Genomic DNA, 17,287 nt, shown 5'->3' with positions numbered 1-17,287 from the left:
TTATACTATTTATAATAATTGATTCTTTCATTTGTTTGATTTCCTATTTCATATTCGATATCCGATTTTGAATTCAGACTAATTCAGATACACGATTAAAAGTTGCTTTGAAAGTTAAGTTTATAAGGAAACTAAATACTATGAAAAACAATTATAAAGAAAAATGGTTTATGATTTATTGCAATAGTATCAAAAGAATTATTAATTGTCTTAATTAATAAGGAAGAGCAAAGACATTAGTTTGGTGCCAAATTTAATGGATAAATGCTTACCAATAATACAACTAATTAAATGTAAATTAATATAAAGAAGCCAAAAAGGAGATAAAAGAGAAATGAAATAAAAACTATAAGGAAAAAAAACAGCTGGCTTATATAACTAATTAAATAATAATAATAAATTAAAAAGTCTAAAACTAACTTGTTTATATAAATCTAAAACAATTAATTAAAAGTTTTTTTTTGTGCTCCTCGAGAAGTTCATGAATTAGAGTTTGGACCACCTATAGGGATGTGTCATGGAATATGTATTTAGAATTAGTGGCGAGATTAAAATTTTTAATAACGAGATTTTAAATAATAAAATAATACTAATAAAAAGAGAAATTAAAAATATTTAACGATATATTTTTGAAACTTATATGTATAATATAATTTTTCGAAGGCTCTATGAATCGACTCCCTTGCATCACTAACTATGCTTCTAGATTGCTTCATCTTTAACTAGAGAATTTGTGTTCGAGTAGTGTGAATGAAAGGAAAACCTTTAAAAGGAAGCGTTTTCTTTTCGATATGACATAATTTGTATGTGATATGAATCTGAATTAATCGAATTAGTAGTTTTCGAATACTAAATATTATACATATAACTATATAGTTTAGATGCACGCTTGGAGAATCTTATCTTTAAAGTACAGCAATATGACAATTTGTTTGGTCTGCTCAGTGTTACTGTATGAACAGACGCCCACGACTTTTGACTATTATTTTCACCAAATTTTGGTCCCCCAACCCTATATACGCGTAGACGTGTGAGAGGTTGACTATTGATTATTTTACGAGAGGTTAGTCGAAAACTTTTTAGTATAAATATTACGTAACTTTAATTTATCGAAGATGTGATCTGAAATAGGAAATTACAAAGAACACAAATTAGGATGGTAGATTAACAGGTAGTTGAGTCTTATCTCACTTATTATTTCTTACTAGTAATCGTAGTATTACTCTTAAAGTTGTTGATTTCTTCGAATTTCGTTACTATTTATTATTTCTAAGAACTTCTTTTATTGTATACTTGATTTCATCACTTTTGTTAAAAAAAAAATAAAATTGAATCGATTATAGTTGCATTCATTTTTTCCTAAGTTACTAAATTATACAGAAAATGTTACTACTTAGATTAATTGGTTTTTTTAAACAAGTTAAGTGTGTAAAAATCTTTCACATTATCAAAACATAATTATTAGACACAATAGGATTTTCAGTTAATTTTTGTCAAATAAAGTCTTTGAATTTGAATTTTATCTCAAAAGTAAAAATCATGAATTTATACTATCCAATCATTGGAAAATAGACTTGTTCAAATAAAATTGGAAAATTGAGGCTTTTTATGTGTACTTTATATGCTGGATTCAAATAAAAACTTTCTGGCCTCCAAATTATTATTTTTTCAAAATTAACGGCAAATATTGTTTTTGTTTTATACTGTTCTCATTAATCCACACACACTTTTGTCCCTATTTTAATAGTACTTTTTTCTTTATTGGGATGATATATAAATATTTTCAAATTTCTGTCAAAAAATATACTATATATAATATAGTGGATTCTTTGGTTTATTATTAGTCTATATCTATATATGGTATAGGTATTACTAGACCTTAACAGTTGCCATCTATTTTAGAGTTGAAAATAGTGACATTTTGTTACTATAGCTTTGGTGTTCGCTATTTTTACGCAATTCAACTAATTTCATAACTCTTTGTCACTTTTTACCACCGTAGCTTGAACAAATGAAAAGAGAACACGTAATATTTCCGTTGAGATTTGAACCTGAAAGCTCACGTAATCACTTCACTATTTTCACGTTATGTATATTTTCTTTATTTCAATGCGTTTGCCTTACTATCATTTTTAGGTTATTTCAAAAAGAGTGTCTTTTTCTTCTTATTTTTTGGGCAATGCTTTAATTTCAATTTTCATGACATGCTTAAGACCAATAGATTAAAGAACATTTCGGTAGATTCCGCATATATTTAGTTTAAGACCACAAGATTTATTTTCTAAACTCCGTGTCAAGTCCAAAACAAATGAAACAAACAAATTAAAACTGATGAGTATTATATTATATGTTCTCTGTAACAACATTTCTCTATAGTAGCAAAAAAATATTCAGACAAACGACGAAAGAGCTACAATTTGTAAAATTCTAATACACGGCCTCATAGGTAGAAAGGAAAATTCATTTTCAGAACAAGAACTCAACATCTTATATGAACAACCACAGCAACATCAATTATGTCATAAAAGATGAATTTTTTTTTCTTATCAATTTATTGTGTTATCACAGTGTGAATAATCACCTTCTGTGTTCTCTTTGGAGAAATTGACTGAGCAGAAATGAAATGATGTTGCGCGATGGTTGCATGGTAATTCATCGTTTTGAATACTCACAGTATGGTGCATCGGTTCAGGCCAACAGACGCGAAAAGCTTTCTCAATTGAGAAAAAATACCTGGCGGAGGGGGAGGCGCTGTAGTCTGACGAGTTCTCTCTTCTTGGTCGTCTAAATTGTCAAGATCATCCTTTTCAACATTTTCACTGGTAGCCTCATCATCTTGTCCATCATTAGTCCCAACTTCTGCGATTTCTCCAGGTCTTTTGTCAAACAATCCCTTAAATTGCTTACGAACCCTCCTCTCGACTTCCTGCTCGCCCAAATGATCGAAATTTAGAGTCAAAAAGCTTCAAATGAATAAAGTTCATGCATAGTACAAAGACAAACCTGTTCCTCCTTTTTAAGTTTCAAAAGAGCTGCCTTTGCACTCGCCTCAGATGACTTGTCGATGCTCATCATCTACAAGCATTGCACGTGTAACTTAGAACGACATATTAGCATTTAATATCAGGATAAAACTTAACATTTTAACTCTGTAGTGCAATAACCCAAACTTTAATGACCTCATAAAAAGTTCTTATAATAACATTCAACGTGAGGCACACCACTCAGTATTTACTAGTCATTGCAGCTGAAGTTGATGATAAAGAAAAGTTCTTAAAATAACATTCCACGTGAGCACACCACTCAGTATTTTTTAGTCAAATGCAGCCAACGTTGATGATAAAGACTGAGGGTTGGTATTCACGTCACTCAGTATTTGCTAGTATTGCAGCCAACATTGATGATAAAGACTTGTGGGGATGGTGTTCCATGTTAGTTATTCCAAAACCAGGGAAAGACTTTTTAAAATGTTTACAATCTTTAACTAACATTAGCCATTGTAAATGGCATTTCTCACAAAATGATAGCGGAAACCTGGAAGGACCTAGAACATTTGAAAGTTGAGGGACTATCCAATTCAAGGACCAATACAGTCAACAGGGCGAGTTCCGCGTTTATGAAATTCCAAATACCCCAGAACCTTTTGCACTAATTGCCTAAATACAAGATGACGAAGAAGAAGAAACTAACCTTATTAAAATCAGCTCTTGCTTCTTCATAATCTCCAGAAGCCATGTAAGCCATCCCACGTCGATAGAGAGCTTTCACATGAACCGGATTCGCATCTAACACCTACACAAGACCACCAGAACGAGTCTAATTGGATATGGAAAAAGGGAGGCCTGCATATATTCCTGCTAGCACATAGTTTGAGGGTCACCTTATTGCACGTCTCAATAGACTTCTTATGCTCTCCCAATTTCAGTAAGCAGGCAGCAACATTGAGATGCAACAAATTCTGTGTACATTCATTCACAAGGAAGAAAAGGAAAAGCCTACAGGAGTCAAACATTGACAGAAAAGAAATATAACTAATCATTTCAACTGTAATGAAAGCAAAATTTTCCTCCTTTTGAAAAAAAAAGCAATAAAATCTGTTCAGCAAACAAAATTACCCTGGTGTTTGCAAATTCCTTTCCTTCCTCGTCATCCTGAGGATGAACATGATTAAACTCACGAAGTACCTGTAAGAAAAAAACAATTTTAAAATCTACCCTAAAGTTTAGAATTCCTCATCGATCCAAATAGAAATGCTGCATAAAATGGAAAATCCAACCTATATGGGACCCTGGTTTCTCACAAGTATGAAGTACCTTGAAAATCAATTACTAGCAACATCTTTAATTTCGAACCGATATTTATTTATAGAAAGCAAATTCCAATATACTTGATTCTTTGAAACAGTGATCAGAAAGCACTGAATCTCAACCTTAAGTATTAAAACTCTGATGTTCATAAGAAAACAAATAACTTAAGATACTTATTTGGTCGCAAAAACAGTTCATTAGAGATTTTTGCTTGCCCTAGAAATACAGTCTTGGTTAAATTGGATCATGATGCTAAAAGTACAAAAAAAATAACATAAGTAACGTTATTAAGTCCTCCTTGAATGACAACAGAATGGGATACAGCTCCAATCTTAACTAGTGAAAGGAAAAATCAATTGGTGAAGAGATCCAGAGAGGAGAAGACCACACTTGCCTTCTCATACTTTGCTTTGGCAAGTTCAAATTTCTCTTCCTTGAAAAGCCTGTTACCCTGAAAAAGGAACACGTTGCAGCAAATGACTTCCCATAAAATGTATACTAGTTTGGTAACCATTTTTATCCAGGTATTACAGACTAAAGCGAGAATGAGACTATCGCATTTCCAACTAAAAAGAAAACTTTCTTAAGGGATAAATATCCAGATTATAAGTTAACAATTATGGCGCTAAAATCTAGTCCGAGAATTGAGATTAATGTCATGACAAAGCACCCGTTTGTTAGACAGATGAGCATTCAAAATCATACTCCAAGCTATAGACATGTATTTACCGTGGAAACTCAATAATAATTTAAAAAGAAGCAGATTATCTGTATTACTCAAAGATTCTGAACGTATTTGTTTAATACATACCGTGCCTTTGATCTTCTCTACATCGTCCATTATTTCTCTGAAACTAAAACCAGTCCAGTCCTGCAATTTGCATGGAGAGCACACGGATTCAGTCCTATTAACTAGAGAAATCAACAAATGAAAATCTTCACCGCAACACACTAATTCTTTCCCCTTATCTCACCCTATCATACTATTTTCTATGTCGCCACTATTACTAACTCTACCTTCGGTGTGTTGAAGTCAAGAAGCTCAATCTCCCATTGCACATAAGCACCTTCAGGAACATTAGCTGGCCTGAGCCCATGAAAAATGATTGTAAAATGTTACAAGTAGTGGAAATTTCTCATCAGAAAAGACCTGTTTATGATGACATATTTCATCGGGGAGAACCAAGTAAGGGTAAAAGTACAAGCACAAGGTTTCTACCTACTAACCTTTCAAATTTGTCATAGGCATAATCAGGCGGGCATGTTACAAGAGATACCTCTCCAGGCAACATCAAACGAACGGACATTTCAAATCCTTGAGGAACCTGATGTCAAAAATAAAGAACTCAATCATACAAATTGAAAGAGTAAAAACTTAAAAGCAATAGACAGTTTACTTCATCCTACATAAAGTAATCCTTACAAAGAAGCTATACTTACAAGGTGATATAAAAAGATAAAACAAATAAGTGAATTAGATCACTTTATGAGGTCAAAGGACTTACAAGCCCTTCTCCAGAGCTGAACTCTAAAGGCTGACCATTGTTGTCGATTCTTGTATCATAGAACACCGTCTTTTCTTCATTAAGAAGCAAACCTTTGTAGTGTACACGCAGTAGACTGTCTTGCAGAGGGCAATCCATAGGAAATTCACCTATTCATTTCATAGAAGTAAGAAAGTTTTTCAGTTGATATTAACCTTATTATAGATAATTTTAACTCGTGACTAAAATGACAAAAAGACTAAAAGAACATAAAGGTATACAAGGCATTGAAATGACAAGAACATCTAACACCTCCATCACATCTTAAATACAAGCGACAAGGAAGCTTATCAAGCAGGTCCAATAGAAAATACCAAACTCTCGACTCCATACAGAAATCAAGCAAAACAATTATCATTTCTTGCCAAGAATGCAGTTAATATCCTATAACAAAGTCCAGCATAAAAATGATCTTGGTACCTAACTAAGAACATTTAAACCTATAATAGTCAAGGACCTACTGTCCGTCAATAAGCGTTAGCCGTGACTCAAGGGGTCATAAAATAGATCAGCCGGCATCAGACACTAGTCAATAAGATAAAAACATAAAATGAGTGTCGTGACTCATGCAATATAATTCGAAATGCATTTTGTAATACAACATCCAAGTCTTTTCACCTCAATGCTGGGCATCACTCCTCCCATTCTCTAAGATAATGACAATCTGAAGATGCTAAATCCAGTCAAAAAGTCCCTTCCAATGGATAAAGTGCAGAAGGTGAGAACGACCCTTAAGCTATCCACACAACTAGGGTAAATTACTAGAGGATAATTGTTGTCTAAGAGATTCAATAAATTTGAGGTAATGTCAAATTAAATTGTATTTACCCCAAAGGAGAAAAATAAGCAAAACTGGGTTAAGTAAAATAAATGAGTTATAGCTTCTCAAAATAGTTTGGGATGATATTTGCCATGTCAATCATAAATACTGCAGTTAAATAATTGAAATGATAACCAAGATTCATGAAAAAGGAAGTTAACCAAGGGAAGTAAGTCCTGTGTGAAACAAGGGAACATGATGAATCACCATATGAAAAACAAATAAAGTGCATTGTAGGAGCCCAGTTAAACTATTTGATTTTGATAAAAGTAGTATTAGAAAACCAAAAACAGCACTCAATTGTCTTTTTCAGATTAAGATATATTCAGCAGAACTTGACGGATCATAGTGATGACTGATAGAGGTGCCGAAGAGGTATATAAATCAAAGTTATGCTTGGATTAAGTCTCAACAGTACCTCTTCCATCACGTATTCGGCGTTTTATGAGGCGTCCATCTCCAAGCACATCTCGCACCTGCGTCAACAATATTCACATTTGGATTCTTCATAGCGCAAAAAAACAGTAAAAGATAAATTGAGCAGAAACTTCTTTACTTTCCATAAATGGTAGCTCGTGGTTAACTTAAAAGTCAGGGCCCTTTGGGCAGACGAAGGAGGAGTCACAAGCATTAGAGGATTGTTTGCTGGCAGTTTATACATGATAAAGCATCTTTCAGCATTAAAATGCGTGATAAAAATATACAAAAAAGGAAGATAAAAATAAGAGAATGCCACCTTTACTATCCCGAAATAATAAGAAAATGCATAAAAGCGCCCTTGACTTATCTTTGGACATTAAGATATGACAATCATTCAACCTATCATACTTCAATCCAAGTAGTTTGGGTCGTCCGTACAAATTAAAGATTCATTCCTCCTTATCTTGACTAATTTCATTCCATTACTAAATAATTTCTCTTACACAGAAAATTAGGAGTTCTCTAATACTACAGGTCCCCTAAATCCCACATTTATCCCCTAGTGACAAATACGTTTATAACTAGACTAAAATGACTGATGAACATCGACCTAATGTAAGTGTAACAATAACAAGTCTAAAGCCTGACTAGTAGATATCACCTATGATGGACCCTTTGCTTCTATTATGTTCTGTTCTTAGCTATGTCGGCATTGATCCACCTCGATTTTAAGTCTTTGAGACAACTGTCTTCCATATGATTCTAGGTCTACTTTATCCTCTTTTAGCATCTTCAGATCATTATTGCTCAAAGAGGTAAAAAATCTGAAACCAAAATTACACTGTAGGATATAAAACAACCTATAATTTGTACTTTGAAGAAGCATGTTCCTTTCTTTTGGCCTCAAGCATGTTAGTCAAGAATAGTGACACAAAAAGGTCAATGAATATCTATGTGAACGTTTGTAGGTAGCTTTTGCACTTTATCCTTATGAAATAGAATGCTAGCATTAGAAATTAAAGATAATAGTAAGGTGGCCATCATAATAATGCTATACATCCTACCGATGGAGAAAATATGATCAAAGACAAGTCAGAACATCATGATTACATCCTGAAAATGCACCAAATTATGGTGACAAGGCTGAGGAAACACCAATTTTTCAAAGAACTTCTCAAAGTATCCAAATTCATGTGATATCTACTCAGCATGGGTATGTCAAGTCAAATGAAGAGTCCGTGTAATATAGCAAATACATTGTTTCATCACCGACATTGTGACTGGAAGTTGAAGATTAAGAATATAAAAAAATATACAAAAGAATGTGTCCTGCAATAGAAAGAAGCACTCTCGGACTGGTCAAGAATAAAGCATCTACCTGAATAAAATGAACAAGTTCCACCTCAAAATGGACTTCGTCAACACCTTCTACCACAGGCATTAAAGTAGATTCTGTATAATATTGGCTTTTAACATAAATGACTGCTTTCTCTCCACGTGGCATGGTTGCTATCGCCAGTTCGAGACCTTTGGGTACCTAGAGTTGGTGAAAATAGAATGCATGATTAGATACATTGCGGTCAAGATAAAAGGAAATTGAAACCCTGAAGTTCTAGACAGCAAGACTAAGGAGCTTGGCATTCCAACACAATTGAAAATGGAACTCCAAACTATATAAAATTTTCGTCGAAGGTAAAACACCTGCGATCAAGAGCTTTATAGAAAAAATTTCAAGTATGGAAATCATTACCGAACCTCAGGTTTACCAAATGTGAAGAAATATGGTTCATCCTTGGTCCGCGATAGAATCACTTTGCCATCTGCTGACTTCGCCGAAATCCTAGAATATATCATAATTCAGATTACACTTACAGACACATATTTAGAACAATCAATGAAGCATCCATGGGAACTAGAAGCCTCAGGAAAAAGGAGGGTTTCTACCAAGCTTTTACTTCATAAGGTTCCCGTGGTGTTTCCCAGCTTTGTCCTTCTTCTATAACCTGTTTAAAATTCCAAAACAATCATTTCACTTATTACATCTAATACATTTTAGTTCAATAAGCCATTTGAAACCACATCTCGCTATAACAATTCTTATTCTGTAGTTGCATTATGTTTGAAAATTGTAAGCTAACAAAATTGCAGCTTATTACACTGATTACAGCATTGAATGAAAACACCAGATAGTGATCAGACACAGATGTGCATGTGTTCAAATAGATTACTGAGGGTGTTGGTGTGGATGAAGGACAAATAACTGTTAAGCAGCAAGCTGTTTACCTTCTTTAGGACTCCCAAATCATCAGTGATCACCTGAGAATGAAAATGAAAAAGATAAGTTTTTTGAGACACATCCCCTACCATAAATGAAACTACCAAAATTTCTAAAAGAGGGGGAAAGGTAGGAATTCAAAGGTCTGACTGAAAAGCTTTCACGTAACTTCAGGAAATCCAGTGCTGATCTGAAAAGGAAAGACTTTAAATGTTTGCTAACAATTTCTTCTAAGTAGAAAATTTGTTTTTGAAGTATTACCACTCTTCTAGTAGCAATTTGCAACAATCAGATGCAGTAAAAAAGATAGGAAACCATACTACAACAACAACTACGCTTCAGTCCCAATCAAGTTGGGTCCTCTATATGAATCACCACTTCTTCATTCAAGCTCATTTCATAGCCATCATACTAAACAAGGGACAACATAAGTGATATCAAGATGTACCATACGGAATAAATAGCAGCACATACAGCTCCAACAAGACTATGCAGGCACTAATTCATACGAGTACAGGGCAGAAAGCACCAAGAAACTAGAGGAGCAGATTCATATGGATTGCAACTTTAATTTCATTGACGTTACAAGGGATGTAAGGAGCACTCTTGCCTTCACTTTGGAGAATTCAATCAACTCAATCTCAAAATGAAGCTCAGAATCCTTGGGAAAGTTATCTGGAGCTGCAACTGGACAATCCTTCTCTCCATAGTGCATTTCGGGTTTCATTTTGAACTGAGGTAACATCAGGCAACAAACAGTGAGCTATGAATATGATTTTTCTTATCATCCATGTAAAGATGTAAGAACAAAGAGAAAATGAATTCACAAGCTCATATTAAGGGGCTTATAAAATTATCAGAGATTATTTTGTCTATTTTATCCCTTTTAACAGCATCTAAATATTGGAGACGTATTATATTCTGAAGAGGTTACTAAAAAAGTAGATTTACCATGTTCTTTTGATGAAACTAATAAGAAATTACTGGAGAAAGTACCAAAAGCTTCACAATTTTGAGATGATTTAGCAGAGAAATATGACATGTTATGAATTGTTTACTTTTGAAGGACTTTAAATATACAGATTCGGGTCGCAATAACTAAATGAAAAGTTCAAAAGTATATACCATTGCAACTTCACCCTTCAACATTGTTGGAATCCCCTCCAGCAATCCTAAAATGATCTTGCTTTTCCCAACAACATGCCTTATTGGGGTACCCTTGCCTGAGTAATAAAAATGTAAAAGAGAAGAGATTTCAATGCATTAAGGCAAGATTGGCATACTACAAACTTACAGAGTTCATGTTCAGTATATTTAAGAGAGTGTAAAACTAAAAAGTAGCGAAATCATTCCAAGAAACGGAATTTTAAAAAAATTACTGAAATGATAGCAACCGACTGCACAGTTCTAGTGCAACGATGGAAATACGACTGAGTTAATTTATAAGACAATCAAAATGTAGTAGTGGAGATTTTTTCTGTAAATCTTATCAGCATATATTTATTCGTGGTACTATTTTACTACTCAGTATTCTGTACTCCAGAGAAGAATAATGAAGTAAGCAGCATGTTTATATCCCTAATCCTTCTGCATAAGTGTTACCCCTAAAACCTATAGTTTCTAAAAGGTTCCACATATCAACCCTACCTCCAAACTCTGACCGTGTCGATTCAACTGTAACTCCATCCAGTGTTCTAACTGTACAATGATATATTACCTGTTCAGATTCATCAAAAACACAATAAGTAACCAATACTTTTTTCCTACTTAGAACTCACAGAAGCTGATTTTTGCATCAATACGAACCTTCATCATCATCACAAACACAATTCAGAAAATAAAAATGTACAAGTATACCTGATAACCCTCAGCAGGTTTTGATTCACCACCACCAGGCCTCACAATAGCTTTCATCAAACTTCCAGGAACAATCTTTTTTCTTCTGCATACAAGTCACCATTGAACAAAATGTGAATAAACAGTAGGTAAGAAAATGTAGTCTTGCTTATCCTTCCATATTAATAACCATAGTATTACTCCTGTAGTTTCATGTACTTCGATTATCTTATTATTCTATTGTCCTTTTCCAATGGTCTGTCATGCTTTCTATAGTATTTTGCTATTGCTTCTTCACTTACATTATTTCTATTTCCACCTCCCAAGGTAAGAGTAAGATTTGTGTACATTATACCCTCCCCAGACCCCATTTATGGGATTACACTGGGTATGTTGTTGTTGGGTCAATTCCTAAGAGAATAATGACATTTTTTTCATCCCTGGTCTCTTATTTCTTGAAAGAAACTGAATAACAGCTAAAAACACTTCTATTTTTATAAATTCATGAACAAAGTAAACTGACTTGATCGGAGGGTCTATCGGAATTATCCTACCCTCCCCAGGCCCCACTCGTCTTGTCGGATACACTAGCTATGCTGTTGTTGTTGCATGAATAAAGTGAACTGGGTCAATTCTAAAAATTTGATCTTTAGTCATCCTAAGTCTCTTGTTCTTGAAAAAAAATGATTAACAGCTCACAAAAACTATTATTTTCATAAATTAATGAATAAAGTGAACTGGATCAATTCTTAATAAAACAACAATTTGACCTTTTATCATCCTCGGACTCTGGTTTTTTCTTTTCTGGTTGCTTAACTTGTTGCTCATGATCATCATCAGCTACTACTGCCATTTCCCTCTTGCTACTGCAAAGTGTAACAGTACATTCCAAGAACAGATTTTTATAACCAAAACTATAATTAGGATAAAAAATTGAGCAAAAACACATAACCCCACTTAATAAAAACATACAAAAATCAAGAATTCGAAGAATTACCTTACTGGGTATGTGCAAAATTGGAGTAAAAGATTGAAGAAATTTATCAAGAATGGCTAGAAAATCAAGTGGGTGTTTGATATTCTTGGTGACCAACTAATCGCCAAAAGACTATCAAAATTCCAACTTTTGGCTCTGATTCTGTGAGTACTGACAACATATAGCTGAAAATTTCGATTTCATTAGAACAAGAATGGGCTGGAGCCAGGGATTTAATGGGCTGCTACAGTTTGACCATAACCTGTTGGAACAAAAAAATACAAATATTTCCTCTCTTTTTTCCACTAGATTTTCCTAATTTTAATTTTAGGATAAAAATAATTCTCAAATATTTTAAATAAGATTGTAATGTTTTAAAAGTTTATAAAAAGAAATTCTTAGAATTCTACTTATATTTAATAGGCGTTTGACCATAGATACCAAATAATTTTCACATTTCACTTTATTTGATTTTAAAATCATGTTTATGTTCGAATGTAAAGACCACTTTATAAGTGAAAAAAATAAGTTTAAAAATAACCTTTTTTTTTTTTAATGTTAGATATATTTTAACTTGGATTTGTAATTTTCACCCCTGCTTAAGTGATTTTTAAATAAAATGAAAAATTATATCTTAAAAAAAAGAATGAATACCCAAACGGAAAATGTATCGTAGTGTGTAGTTAATACAAAAAAAAACTCTTTGACATTGCAAATAATAAAAATCTTACAACTTCCGATTATAAAACTAATTTTACTTTTAGAAAAATCTGTCTATTTCTGAATATTGTTAGAATATATATTACTCCTGTTTCAATGGCTCATACAACTAATTTTGATAAAAACAATTTCAGTATAATCTCACGAGTGTATTTAGCGAAAGTAACATCATAAAATGTTTCCTATAGACCCTTGACTAAGTTTTAGTTAATAACATCATGTAAGAAATATGAACTTGCAAAAACTTAAGAAAAGTTATAGTATTAGCTAACAGATTATAGAATGTTTAAAAGTTGATATTACAAAATGACAAACTACCATAAGTGAACACAGAAAATAGTTTCATCTGGACCATATTATTTATCACACAATATTTTAGAGCCTCCTTAGTTGCAATAGCTTTCACCTCCATGTCTGTAGTAGCATGAATTTCCTCGGGGCGTGTGCATAGATAAGATCATTAAACAGCCTCGATAACCCCCCACAAAGGCAGCGGTAAGGTCGGTGAACATTCTAGCATTCCCAAACTCTGCTTGTGGAATTACATTGGATATGTTGTTGTTATGGGCATAGATAAGATCATTTGATTCCTCAGCATATAAAAAAGCCACAAGAACTTTTCTGAGGAATTCTTGGACATGTATCATCCATCCGTGTTGCACTTCAACCAATTCATTGGAGGAAAAGCCTGAAAAGACTTTCCTGCAAATGGAAAAACTGCTTGGAACATGTCTCTGTATTCCGTTCTTATTTGTTAAGAGAGACAAGGATACTCGAAATATATTTCTATCTCTTACCTTGAACTCGACTTTTCAGCAGTGCTGTTGAACTTGGTATACATCATCTTTGAATGTCACAGCTGAAGCTTACTCATGTCCGATTTGTAGTCTCCATCACTCAAGGTAGGGGGGTATGGTCTGCACACACTGTACCCTCCCCACACCCCACTTGTGGGATTACACTGGGTACTTTGTTCTTATTGTTGTTGTATCACTCATGCCAGATCCTCGAGGCTAACTAGAGATGCACTAGCTTCCTCTCAACTATCAGAGAAAAAAGATAGCCTTTCATCACTGGTGTATAAAGACTGCAATCTTGACGGACTAGTTTAAGACATCTGTAAGACACCCTTTACATGACCTGAGGGAAGCGCAACATGTTGAGATTGCAGTTCTAAAATTTTTCAACGAATGAAATGTAATACACTGCAAGACACCAGAAAAGGAAATAAGATAATATAGATAATGAAGAAAGGACCAAGATATAGGATCCCTTGCTATAATGAATCCAAACAACGAAAAAAAATTAATGAGAGGGAAAGGGTCAAAAATAGATTGTAGCAGTTAGGGGCTATACACGCATTTGTAAAGTTGATATGTGAGCTAACTAGGAGCAGCTTTACCAATATAGCTATTACAAAATATACCTAAAATAACGGGACTAACTTGGTTATGCAAAATCAGACATAATGAATAGTACTAGCAAAACAAACCAAAATATGTAGCCACAAGTTCAAACCACTTCCTATATGGCATTTGACTATGGATAGGTTCCATTAAAGCGTCAATATAACATTTGGATAGGTTCCATGATAGCGTCAATATAGTAAAAGTACATCATCAAATCAACAATCAAGCGAGAAAAGAAGACTACAATCAACATCGACCAAATAAAAAGTAAAGAATTATTATGAATAGGAGTAGAAATATCAGAAGTCGTAGACCCGCTCAAGGTAGTGGTGCATTTGCTGAATTAGAAACATTTGGCCCATAAGATAGTTCATGCTCTGATGGCAAAACACTCTCCATTTATTTTTCCTTACTTTGTTGTGCTAAAAATTAATTTCTCTATGAATCAAGTGGATCAGTTGTGCTTTTTGGTATATGTATTGCATGCAGACATTTTTTTGTGTCTTAACATTTTTCCTTTATCCAAAAAGTGTCTTGTTTGTGATAAGATAATAGAATGAAATATCACGCATCCTTGTACACAAAAACTTATATGCACTCAAGGGTCCATATAGACTATTGGCTTTTTCTCTTTTGGTATATTGTAGACTAAGAATGAATATAATCATATAACCACGAGAAGAAGATGAACGAGGACAAGTAAAGGAACTTAAGCCTTTTTCAAGCAATTTTGTGAGGTAAAGAAAGATCACCTGGCAACTACGAGGCATCCATCTTACAGCATCATTCACAAGCCAGGAGAAACTTGAGCTGATCCATTCAATATTATTTGGATAACATCTTGCATCATTCTTACCTCTGCTTCTATAAACCTCATTTGTATCTAGCCGCATGAATTAACCGACCACTCAAATAATCGTTATTCACAGTGTAATTAACTTCATGGAATAAACTTCACCTACAATAAGGCAGCAGTTACGAAGCAGTCTGATCAGAACTCCAGCTAGATTCATAAACTGAAAGAATGGACTGCCTCAACTTCAATTTACAGCCAAACCCCCAAATGCCAACATGATGAACTCCAATGTATGTACTCTAGTGCTCCATCAATACTCATAAAAGCAGGAAAGATGAATAAATTTACATTCAGATAACCCGTCGAAGTTCCATGGATCACCATGAGACTCATTTCCCAAGAGAGCAAGGGGAGCCTGCACAATTTCATTGATTTGAGCTCTCTGATTACATGAAAGACTTCTTGGGCTGACGTTTTGAGCTCCTACTTAAGCTACTAACTAGTGAAGTATAAGTAGCATAGTCATGCACAAGCCCCATTTCAGCACGTAGCTTATCATATTCATCAGGATTCCCATGCTTGCAATGCCCTTCCAAGAGAATGTTATAGGTAATGTCATCCGGATTCAAACCTAGATTAAGCATAGCTTGTAATAGCATTTCAGCGTTTCTCATCTGTCCTTGTCTGCATAGACCATTCAAAAGCACGTTGTAAGTTATAACATTAGGTGCATGTCCATTACTTTGCATCTGCCTTAGCAACTTAAAACCCATCTTAATATCTCCCTTCTTACAGAAACCATCAATAACCACAGTATAAATGGGGTCATCAGGCTTTAAACCGACATTCAACATTTCGGTTAAAACCCTATCTGCATCAAATGTTCGCCCTTGGCGACACAAACCTGTAATAAGGGCTGTATATGCTACATCATCAAGTTCAATTTTGTTATCAACCATCACTTTTTTAATCTCAAATGCTCCATCTAAATCTCCCTCCTTACAACATCCATCAATAACTGTTGTGTATGTGATCTTATCGGGCTTCAAGCCCTTTTCAACCATCACATGAATGAGCTTCCTCGCTTCCCCTAAATCCCCACTCTTGCAAAGTCCATTAACAAGTGTGTTATATGTAATTAAATCTGGTTCCACCCCTTGCTTCAGCATTTGTTGATAAGTGTCCATAGCCAAAGCAACACTACCATCCTTGCAATGGCCATTAATCAAAGTCGTGAAAATAACAACATTCGGAACCAAACCTTTAACACACATCTCATTAAACAACTCATTCGCATCGCTCATCCAAAACTTCTTGCAAAGACCGTTGATCAAAGCACTATACGTATAAACATCAGGGGAAATTCCTCTTTCCTCCATTTCTTTTTTCAACCTATACCCTGCATCCATATCACCTAATCTACAATACCCATTAATCAAAGTATTGAAACTAACAACACTAGGTCTCAAATTCCTCTTCCACATCTCAGTAAACACCGACCGAGCTTCCATCATTTTACCTTCCTTACACAACTTACTCATCAAAACATTAAAGAAATACACATTTGCGGGATATCCATATTCCAAAAGCTCCTTATAAAAATCAAAAGCTACCATTGATGAATTAAGCTTCATTAAATATTCAAGAACCTTAGTGCAACTTTGAAAAGGGAACTTAATTTTATTCTTTTGAATAAGCCTAAAGCACTGAATAGCATCAGAAACAAACCCCAAATCCAAATAAACATCAATAAGTCCATTCAAAACATTCACAAAAGATGTAAAGTTTGTACCTTTAGCTTTCAAGAATGCTTGAAAAACAGTAAAGGCTGAGTCTTTACCTTTTCTTGAAACAATAGTGTTGATAAAAGAGTGACCTTGTGGATACATTTTGTGGGTGTAAAGAAAAAGGGTCATAGTGGAATAGGTATGAAGTGTGTGGCAAAATCTTGAAGGGTTGGAAGTTGAAAGCCATGTGAAGAAGGAGAGAAGAGAAGAAGGAGGTAAAGAGTGAGGATTAAGGTTAATGAGATTGATTATGTGATGGGGTTTAAGAGATGGAAGGAGGGGTTTGAGGGAAACTTGAAGGGGTTTAGAAGGAGAGTTTTTTATGGCTTCTGAAAGGGTTTTGAGTATTGGGTCTGATGAATCTTGATGGTGGTGGGGTGAGGGTGGGGGTGGGGGT

At 34.3% G+C, this 17,287-nt stretch overlaps 2 protein-coding genes across 2 annotated transcripts in view; both read right to left on the bottom strand.

The window, feature by feature from the left end:
• Positions 1–2,346: 2,346 nt before the first annotated feature.
• On the bottom strand, positions 2,347–12,414 carry LOC107005129 (peptidyl-prolyl cis-trans isomerase PASTICCINO1). Its single transcript, XM_015203629.2, has 21 exons — positions 12,200–12,414; positions 11,973–12,068; positions 11,224–11,308; positions 11,014–11,083; positions 10,492–10,589; positions 9,977–10,099; positions 9,375–9,407; positions 9,036–9,094; positions 8,847–8,931; positions 8,470–8,628; positions 7,090–7,147; positions 5,813–5,961; positions 5,535–5,632; positions 5,325–5,394; positions 5,119–5,178; positions 4,702–4,758; positions 4,116–4,184; positions 3,881–3,958; positions 3,691–3,792; positions 3,004–3,075; positions 2,347–2,926 (listed from the first exon to the last, which is right to left on the bottom strand). Exons 2-21 carry the CDS (start codon positions 12,053–12,055, stop codon positions 2,669–2,671), a joined length of 1,866 nt encoding a protein of 621 aa, XP_015059115.1. The 5' UTR covers positions 12,056–12,068; positions 12,200–12,414; the 3' UTR covers positions 2,347–2,668.
• A 717-nt stretch (positions 12,415–13,131) lies between these two features.
• LOC107003034 (putative pentatricopeptide repeat-containing protein At1g09680) overlaps positions 13,132–17,287 on the bottom strand; it is a 4,658-nt gene continuing 502 nt past the window's right edge. The window contains exons 2-3 of the mRNA XM_027913191.1: positions 15,060–17,287; positions 13,132–14,103 (exon numbers count right to left, since the gene is read on the bottom strand). The exon at positions 15,060–17,287 is cut by the window's right edge and continues 6 nt beyond it. Coding sequence (XP_027768992.1) covers positions 15,550–17,287 — 1,738 coding nt within the window. The 3' untranslated portion in view covers positions 13,132–14,103; positions 15,060–15,549. The remainder of the gene's footprint in view (positions 14,104–15,059) is intronic.

This window comes from Solanum pennellii, chromosome 11 (assembly GCF_001406875.1).
Source record: "Solanum pennellii chromosome 11, SPENNV200".
In the NCBI taxonomy this organism is placed as follows: Eukaryota; Viridiplantae; Streptophyta; class Magnoliopsida; order Solanales; family Solanaceae; genus Solanum; species Solanum pennellii.
The sequence above is the reverse complement of the archived record's forward strand: the minus strand, read 5'-3'. Positions and strand labels throughout refer to the sequence as shown.